Below are 10,775 nucleotides of genomic sequence, written 5' to 3'. Positions count from 1 at the left end.
ACGTTTGAAGCAAATTTAAATATTAAAAACATAAACATAATATAGTAAGCAACATGTAGTTTTTAAAAAGTCAGAAAATTCAACTGTAAAACTTTTATATTACAATGAATATTTAATAATTATCTTAATATTATACAAATTGGTGAACGTAACGTTGGTACATGATCCACTTGCAGATATGGGAATTTAAAACGGTTGTGGCGATCACCCTATACATTTCTAATAACCTTGGGCAGGGGACCGATTGACAACAGCGTTAAGGAGAGAAAGAGATGGAAACCAATGGACAGAAATGGCGGCGCTCTGTCCAGGTGTTCAGTATGGTTTATCTTCACAACAAAATTATGGTGAAAATAGGGACTTGATATTTGTGAAATTGACGGATTCTGCTTTACGTGCGATAGAGGACTACCTAAAAAATCAGGTAAGTTTTTAAAATTATCTTCCGTTGTTTCGACAAGTAATACAATCTGTTGACTTCACTTTTGATCAGTCGCCATATTCAGTGACTTATTAACCTATTATTTTGTTTCCAAAATAGTGATTATATTGTCTGATTATTCTGATAACTCAGGTGAATCAGGAAAAATTGTCTGTGCTGATTTTGTAAAATAAATATTTTTTGCTCCTCCGATAATGCCCCAGCCACGTCAACATATTGAAAAATATTTTTCAAAAAAAATTATCTAATACAATTTTGTACATTAAAAAGCCCTTAAATTCGAAATTTCCTAGAATAAATATTTTTCCTATGTAAATTATACCCAGATATATTTTTTCCTTCAAATGTCACAAATTTATTTGTTATATTTTCATCATATCACCAATAAATTGCCTTTTTTGTCGACTGTTAGATATATGCCTTATTGTTATCTTAAAATTACTCAATTTTGCACCAATCTGATCCCAAGACTTGTTTAAAATCTTCAGACATACTGTTACTCAACATTTCTTTTATGTTTTTTCAGTTACAGTATTTTTATATAGTGACCACCAAACTCTTTTTCACACACCTGGCCCACTTCCTTTTGCTATATTTGCTACATACCATATCAAAATCTTTTATTCCAGTTCTTTCTTTAACTTTTATGTATATACAGTAATTTTCAACATGGATGTTTCCATTCCCTTCTTTAGTTCCCTAAACTTAATCATTAATACTGTACAGTAATTATTTTGTACCTGTGTGTCCATAAAGTTACCAGATTTGTTCAGTCAATATCCTACTATTTTGTTACCAAAATAGTGATAACCATGTCTGATTATTCAAAAAAAAAACAAGAAATGATTTTTTTTACCCAAGTTAAAAATTTTTAGCATCCAAAACAGTTATCTACAACATTTTTATAATAAAAAGTCCCTACCTAAGATATCTTATATCTATACTAAAATAAATATTTTTCTTATGTAAATCATATGAGATAAAGTTTCCTTAAAGTGTCACAGTTGTATTTGTTGTATTATTTTATTATCAATTTAATGAGTCATCTGGCAAACTCTTTGTAAAAAATTGTTCACCTTTAACTGTCAATGGGTGAAAAATTGAGGGCATATGCCTATTTCTTAAGTGTTAAAGTCCTATTTCTATTAAAACTTTATCAACTTACTTAACAACTTGTAATGAGGTGGCTTATGTGCTATGTCTATACAAACTTCTATCAGGGAGTTAAATCAGACTCTAACTGAACCATAGTACACATAATGACTCCTATGAGTGCATAAAAAAACTACCAAAATTAAAATGTCTGCATTTAGTTCTTCAACACAAATTTTTAGATATAAGCCACTATAACTGGTCATACTGAAGCCAACTGGCCTATTGCATATCTTCCATTGATTAGTGCAATGTTCTGGCTCAGGTTTTAGTATTAAAAACTACTTACATAGGCAGGACCAGCCACTTTACCTGCCGTCTGAAGTATGGTGGTGGCTCAGTTAAATTAGAAATTGAAAAATTTCTGGTGTAGCTGCTCTGGCTTGGTAAGCCAGTACCTAGCCACTGTACCTAGCCACTGAGCTATGGCTGCCACTGTTCCATGTCTTTATTATAGTCTTAATCATATCACAAGAAGAATGGTTTTTTATTTTCTAAACATATCAAGATAGTGTATTAGAATGGGATAGCACTGCTAGCACCGATAGCACTGCTAAAATGGTAACAAATAAGTAATTTCTGTAAATGGCAAATAAGTAAAATATTAAAATGGAGCATTAAAAATCCTATGATATCATCAGACAGAATAATAGAAGAAATTGAGGAATTTTGTACATATATAAAGGAAAGAAGAGGAAGACCATTGAGAAGGTGATTGAGCTAGATCAAGAAATAGAAAGGAAAAATGTACAAAGAGGCCACAAAAATACTTAAAAAAAGTTCAGAAATAAAGGACAAGATGAAAGGAATCACAAATACATCCAGAAATTAGATAAATTAATTGCAGAAAAAGAGGAAGTTGTTGAGCTAAATAAGAAAATGGAGAGCTATAGAGAGTCGATACTAAAATTGGTGGGCGAATAAAGAACTATAATCCAAAGGAGGTCTTATTGCTAGAATATTTTAGGAATAAAAAGCAGAGCTATTACATACCAGGATATTTTATCAGAAATGTTACAGTCAAAAAACTGGAGTATTTCAATAGTCTTATATAAAAATACTTACTGTTTTAAAAATTTCAATTATTTATCATAATAAAGTTACTATTGTAGAAAAATTATAATGATATTGATGCCAGTGATTGATAAAAAAATTATATAAAGAAACGATTCAACTGCTTAAAAAAAAATGATATATAAAAAATAGTTTAAAAAAGTACTAAAATTTCTTTAGGTAGCATCGCTAGTCTCAGGAATTCCCAAAATTTGAACTACTACTTTACTTAGTTTTGTTCCAAAATAGGTTCCTTTCCACCAAATGTCCGGCTCCAACATATTGATGGATCTTAGATGTATGGTTTTGCAAAAATCCACCTTTAGATCTGTAATATGCCAATTCTGTCATTAAACTTGCTAAGTTATCTAGGTATTTTGAGTTAGCTATATTATCAATTAATAATCAATTAAGTAATATGAATTTGCTCCTCATTGCTCAAATAAACGCCATTAAAACAAGGATCTAATATATTAGCTGCCAAATGTATAGGGTATATATAAGTATGTTTTCTTTTTCTTAAAAAATCTTTGACATTTTGCTCTTATTGCTTGTGCAAGGAGACCCGAAGGTAACACTGTTTGAAAATGTTTTCACAAGATTTAGAAACATTGTACTAATTGACATAGTTTTGGTTTTTCTGACTCTAGTTTGGTTATATATTCAATAATGGGGTTAATTAAATTAAACAACTTTTACAATTTTACCCAGAATATGTCTTCATCTTAAAATAATTTTACAACTCACTTGCTGAATATATTATCCACAGTCCCACAAACTGCTAAAGCCTTTAGGGCATATTTTGTGTTAAAGAAGATTTTTCAAGCTGTGAGTAATTGATCATGAACAAGTTTTGACAGATGACTTTATTGCTATTGCTCCCATTTTCCTCTTTTTTCTGTCTGGATTTTATTGAAAGTGACCAGTAAAGATGTGAATTATTAATTTCACAGGTGTAAATCATACTGCTAAAAGCATTTTGAGAAAATTATTGACGAGAATTTTCTCGCCCAGAATATTCTTGTTTTCGATAATAATCTAGCCTCATTTCACTAGTAAAACCTCTTATGTGGGATAATCGACATATCAGGTATGTCCTTCGGATACTTAGTAACTGCTAAAGTATGTGGCAATGAATATATCACATTCTACTTGCTACAGAAAAAATTGCAGGTTCCTCTATAATTATCCCTAATTTTCAATACCTTTAAACTTTACCATAACTCAAAGAGTTTGTTAAATATGTATTAATGTAATTAATATGAGTAAAAAATTGATTTCGTAAAATAATTCATGAAATTTAGAAGAATTGCAGTAGTTTTTTGCGACAATGATCATATCGCGACGACTTGAAATTGGTATCGTTAACTAAAATCGCAGATTAAAATTTGAAACAATAAAAACGACTTTTAAAACTGTGAAAATTCATTGCATTTTTGTCGCAATTACAACAGCGTGATTGCTTCAACAACTACTACAAAAAACCGTCTAAACAAAGTTAAAATTAAATTTTCAAAAGTGTTTCAAGAATTTAATATGTGTTCTGAATTTACCTATGAAAAATCGCCGTTATTTTGCCACATTAACAACAGATTTATCGTTGTAACAGCTACAAAAAAAATCACAATTTAACCCACCTCTACAATTCTCCCTATTTTCGAAATGCTATATAACTTAACGACTAATGAGGTTGCCAAATCTGGTCTAAGCACAGCTAAAATTAGATTTCGTAAAGTGATTCAAGAATTCAATGTGGGTGCAAAGAATTTACATACAAAAAACCTGGAAGTAGACTTGCAATAAATCGATAATATTGACAAAAAGATCATCGCGGAATTTATGCAAAAAAATGCGAAATCTATTAACGTTCATGTTGGTTACGTGAGTGAATTTAAAATAGACAAATGCGAAAAATTAATTATTTATTTTATCCGATTTTTACTCTTATCGCCACGACCCGCATATTAGAAAGGGGATTCGCATCGACTCGGCAACGTGGTGAAATCAGCTGATTGTCAAAAGTGGAATTCTTTAGATCGTTGTTGCCAGTTAGTCTCAAGATCCGGAATGTTACTGCTTTTTACTTTTATTTTATTCGGAAATTGTTTATACGGAATTAACCGCCAAACACGTATTTAATTTAATTGTAAACATAAATAGATAATATTAACTTGGAAAACACTTAATTTTATCATTCGAATTTCATGTCAGACCATCTATTATTAACACTTCCACAACAACAAAAACAATGTAATACAACATTTAGCTCAGTTACTTTTATCTATTGAGGCCTTTTAACTATATATGCATATAAAATTATTCTAAAAAAAAATGTGGTGAACATAATTCAAACCCTCTAGTACATACATTCTAATCTTATATTTGAAATGCATTTTTATTTCATTTTGTCTTTTCTTTATGTGTTAACACAGTTGATGTTCTATTTTTGACCAAATTATATTGAAGCTACTTTCTTTCTTTTAAGGTTTACATAAGTCTTATATTTTCAAAAAATCCTTTTATTTTTTTTATTCCATATGAAAGTATAGCAATATTACCGGAGTTAGAGAGATTTGAATACCGCGCTGTCAGTTTAAAAACTTCAAACGCGTTTTCTGGAAACTTTGTGTTTGCTTTATGGCTTTATCTTTTCTCCAATGGAATGCAACAGAAGATGCTGTGGTTTTAAAACTAATTGGTTTCCCGTTTTCTTCGCATTTCAGTCCTAATACCCCCCATTTTATGCAGTTAATTTTTTCCGGTAATTCAATGAGCTTCTCTTGAGTTGCAAGCGTTCTTACGTTAGAAATGGCAATATGCAATGTTCGTTAACAAAAATATAAAAAATATGTAATCGATGAAAAAGCTAAAGATCGCAGAATAATTGTACAGTAAGGTCTCGTTTGATACGGTGGATACATTCCACAGAAAAGCGCATATAAAAAAATTGCATAAAAAAGACATTACTTGAATTGAACAAGTAGAGATATGTTCCGGAGCCTTCTAAAATTACATAAAACCAAGACAAAAACAAAAGAGTTTGCAGAAATTAAAAGAAATATCCTGCATTATAAATTACTTCGAATATCTGAAAGAAATTCATACAAAAGCATAAAAAACTTCTATTCAAAACTTAATTAATTTTATTTTATGCAAAAGTAATAGGTACATATAACATTTTTAATCATTATCGCTAGGGTCCATTCGCTCAACTCGGGCATATTTTGACAGATTCATAGCTGGAAACCTACAACACAAAAGTTCCTAGCTCACAATATTAACAGCTTAAATAAACTTTTATTACAGACTTCTTTCATTGAAAAAAGAAGAAATATTATAAATAGTGGAAGTGTATACTAAACCTATAAAATTTTGGGTAGTATATATTTAAAAGATATATTTTAGTTGTTATAATTTAACATAACTATTTATTATATGGTGCAAATAAATAAATATTGATTGTCGGTAATTCGTACAGTTCTATTTTATTTAGTATTTAGTTTGTTTATTATTAATATTGGCTGAGTACGTGTGCTTGGTTGTATAGTAATTTCCAGCCACTTCTAGTCTGTCAAAAAGTAACTAACTTCGCAAAAAAATAATTACTAAATTCACTAGACAGTTCGGACTGGGAATAGCGAACCGACTATATCTGATAATGGTTTACACCGTTTACGAAGTGGCTCAAAATAATCTTCATCGTCAGAAGAAACTGTTTCTTCAATAGATATTTGCGGTAAAGGCAATGTATTTTTACAAACTTCATTCTCGTTCTGTGTAGCTCTTCCTTTTCTGATAACGTAATTAGTAATTCAACTTTGCAATGATGATACTAGTAATTTTTTATGTAGCTCACAATATCCTAGCATGCAGTTCTGCAGCATGCAGAAGCATGCATGTTGAAGACCTTCTCGAATTAATTTAGCAGTTAGGGGGTTGGTTTTTTTTTTCTCATTATTATCATCTTCTAGATTCACCACACCATCTAAAGTTAGATCTAAAGTTTGATCAATTGTATCATGGTTACTTAATGCATAATCCACAAGTAATTCATCTATATCATCATCTCCGCCATTTCATGTGCCAAATTAATTATTTCATCTGATAATGTCGATGTTTGAATCGTTGCATTGCTTGTTACATGTGCTGGCCAAACCTTTTTCCAACAGACATTTAAAGTTCTTGGTCTTATTTGAACGGAAGCAGATGAAACATACATCAAACAATCAAAAATAGAAAATTGCTACCGCACGTCTTTTACTATTAAGGGTTTTAAAGGTTGCAATTGTGGCTTGATCTAATGGCTGAATAAGGCTTTTTATATTGGGCGGAAGAAATACGGATGGATGTTCTAAGTGTGGATGATCTGCTGCATTGTCAATAATTAATAAAATTTTAAAATCGAGAGATTTTTCCTTTTCATATAGGCTTCTACTTCTGGCACAAAGCAATTATTGAAACAATCTGTAAAATTAGCTGTCACCCAGGCTCTCTTGTTAGCCATCCAATGCACTGGCAGATGTTTTAAATCATTGACTTTTAAAGCACGTGGTCTAAGAGATTTATTTATTAAGATCGGTTTCAACATCCGATCTCCTGATGCATTGCTATAAAGTAATAATGTTACTCGATCTTTATTTGGTTTATGTCCACTTGCAGTTTTTTCATCCTTTGCGATGTAAGTAGGTTAAGCATTTTTTTTCCAATACAGTCCCGTTTCATCAGCGTTAAATACTTGATCGGCACAATAGTCCCCATCTTCAATCTTCTTCTTGTTCTTGTGCCACTCCTATCGGAGATTGGAAATCATCAAGGCTATCCTGACCTTGTTTACAGCTGACCTAAAGAGTTCATTAGTGGTACAGCCAAACCACTCTCTCAAATTATGCAACTATGACATTCTTCTACGGCCTGGATTCCGTTTTCCTTCTATTTTTCCTTGCATTATATTTTGAAGTAATGCGTATTTATGTCCTCTCATCAGGTGGCCCAAATATTCGAGTTTGCTTCGTTTGATCGTTGACAAAATTTCTGGATCTTTTCCTATCCTTCGCATTACTTCAAAGTTTTAATATTTTTGTTCAAAGTTTCTACCACATCTCGAAACTTTCAATATTTTTTATGGTGTTCTGTTTGAGAGTCCAGGCCTCTACACCGTATAATAGCGTGTTAAATACGTAGCTCCTTAGCATTCTTAATTGTCAATAATTTTCGATAACTCCTGTGAAAATATTTTTGCTGCTGCTTCATCTACTGTAGCACTCTCTCCTGTAATCTTGATATTATGAAGTGCATTTCTTTTTATAAACCCGGTTATCCGTCCTTTGCTAGCTGAAAATTCTTTACCAGCTTGGGAAGTGGAAGTTGGCGGTTCTGACTGTTTCATTAACTTATTAGTTCCTCAATCCAAATTGCGATGGCTCTTTCTGTTCTTTCTAATAATACATCCCTTGAGTAAGATGAAAACTTAGCGACTTCACTCTTCTTAATTACTGTTACAGTTGATTCGCCTAAAATAAAATGTTTTCCCAATTGCCGTAGATCCTTCTCCTTGTCCTAAGCGATCTAAAATTGCAATTTTCGTTTCCAACAAAATTGATTGCCTTTGATAATTTGTTTTTCTCCATTGGGCCAAATAAAATCTTGAAAAAAAGAAATAAAAAATCAGACTTACGATATTGAGATGGAAAAAACCTCTTCTAATGAAAAATAAAACTTTGCGACCCTCACGTAAAATCTTTCAATCCGAAAACTGTGCTGCTTATTATACTGCAACTTGGAATCAGCAAAATTTTAAACAATTTATTATAAAACGAAGCACCGCTAAGAGAAAAATTATTTTAAAACAATAACAGGTTATACCTTTCAATGCGAAACTCGCGCAATGATGTACAATAGTAGCGACAAGGAACATCATGTAACAAGGAAATCCCCGAATTGCAAACGCTAACTTTACTGACATCTGGATGTGAATAGGTAATTTTTAATTATAATAGTTAATAATAGACATTTTTGGATGAAATAGAAATCGCACAACTTTAAAATTGCATAAAAAGAGACCTTACTGTATATGGAATTTAAGCATATTTAATCACAATCAAGCAGACAAGCAACCTAAATTCAAATATTTCTTTATAGTTTTTAAACTGATTTTTTTTTCTTTCACTTTTTCTTTTCCTCGATGACTAATGTATGCTCATATTTTACCGGTATTGGCTGTAAGACACTACAAATAATAAAAAAATACGTAAATATGTAACATTAAATAATAATATTTATTGTCGAAATGATAATCCGTACGCAAATTGTTTCGACTAAAAATATGCGATATAAAAAAACAAGTACTCGACAACAAAAATAAAACCGAAAGCGGTCGTCCTATCAGATTTAAAAATATCTCGACTGTTCGACGACGTTTTATAATTTTATTATTATTACTGAAGTTACTAATATTTTGACTGCGTAATCTGTATTTTTTTGGTAACTTGAAAAGTTGCGGTACATATGCACCCGGTTACTTATGTTTGTATTTATACAATTAAGTTTGCTTTAATTTCGAAGAAATTTTAACCCATATTTAACCGGTAACTCTAATATCGAGAAAATGATTTCCAAAAACTTGTTTTTTGACAATAAATTAATGTAATTATTCACACATTAACCCTGCGTTAGTGTGCCTTGATAAATAAGCACGAGGAGTGTTCCGGGGTATGTCATACCCAAAACTAAACCAAAGCAGGAAGTTAAAACTGTTAAATTTAATCATTTTAATTTGTCTTTATCTAAAAAAGTATCTCTTACCATTACCATTACCTACTATCACTTGAAAATTCACTTTCTTCTTCAGCCTCCACTTCTTCAGAATCCTCCCTTTTGTGTGCTGTCTCTCCTTGAGCCCCTTCTTCCAATATGATTGCCTCTTGACTTTCTAATGCGATTTGTTCTTCCTCAGATTCACTATCAATGAGCGATTTATCATCGTCACTGCCAAACTCCGCCCATAAACGTTTTAATCTTTCTTGTTCTTGTTCGTAAGACATAATTATTCTATAATTCAATATCGCTGAAAGAAAAATAAAAATCATAGTACATCTCGAAAAAATATCAAAAATATCATGTAAATTTACCTCTAGAATACAAAACAACTAAAAGTTACAACAGTAGTGTACCGGGGTATCACACACCCCAACCGTCTTTGACCAACTCCTAATTCAAACTGAAATTGTATGTACATCTCGTAACAAGGTCATCGTGAGAAAACATGTATAAACTACAGCTACTAGGCGCTAGAAAGCGCTATTTCATCTACTTTTGATTTTATAGAAATAAAAGGAGTACCTGGGGTATGGTATACCCCAGAACACTAACCGAGGGTTAAGCGCCGAACTATATTTTGCGATTGGGTTCTCGGAACATCTTTATAGTAAAAAAATAAATAATCATTAAAATTAAGCCAATTAAAAGTGTTAACAAAGTTAACAAAGAAAGAAACGAAAGACAACAAAGGGCAAACAAACTGGACCTGGAAAACTGAAGATTCAGGAATGTAAAGAGAAGTTCGAAGAAGAAGTCGAAAATGAGTTAAGGACGCTAGAACTGCACTCCATAGAGGGCAAATGGAATAATACCAAAACAGCAGTACTGACAGCGGCAGTGTCCACCCTGGGAAACAAGAAAAAGACGAGAAGAGGAGCATGGTTCGATGACGAGTGCAGACAAGCAATAGAAGAAAGAAATGAAACAAACAAAATGTATATAACAAGAAGAACACGGGAAAGACGAACATCATTTGAAGTCGCAAGACGGAAAGCTGACGAGATATGTAAAAATAAAAAAAGAGCCTATGAAAATGGACAAATAGAAAAAATGGAATAAAATTTCCAAAACAACGAAATTAGAGGAGCTTACGAAGACCTAAAAAGACAAAAAGTGGGTATAAACCTCAAACAAGTCTATGTAAAGATGAAAGGGGGCAAATAATCAGTGACCAACAGAAAGTCACAGAAACCTGGAAGCATTATTTTCAGAACCTACTCGGTACACAAGTAGACATGGAAAATGAAATGGGTACAAACTATGTAGAAGAGAATGAAGTAGAGAATGGAGTAAAAGTTCCAACCATATATTA

General features: G+C 31.7%; 1 protein-coding gene across 1 annotated transcript in view; it reads left to right on the top strand.

Annotated features, from left to right (window-relative positions):
* The first annotated feature begins 230 nt into the window (after window positions 1–230).
* Window positions 231–10,775, top strand: part of Su(Tpl) (Suppressor of Triplolethal) — a 33,277-nt gene continuing 22,732 nt past the window's right edge. Inside the window, exon 1 of the mRNA XM_072528882.1 lies at window positions 231–424. Coding sequence (XP_072384983.1) covers window positions 293–424 — 132 coding nt within the window. The 5' untranslated portion in view covers window positions 231–292. The remainder of the gene's footprint in view (window positions 425–10,775) is intronic.

Source organism: Diabrotica undecimpunctata, chromosome 4 (assembly GCF_040954645.1).
Source record: "Diabrotica undecimpunctata isolate CICGRU chromosome 4, icDiaUnde3, whole genome shotgun sequence".
Classification (NCBI taxonomy): Eukaryota; Metazoa; Arthropoda; class Insecta; order Coleoptera; family Chrysomelidae; genus Diabrotica; species Diabrotica undecimpunctata.
The sequence above is the reverse complement of the archived record's forward strand: the minus strand, read 5'-3'. Positions and strand labels throughout refer to the sequence as shown.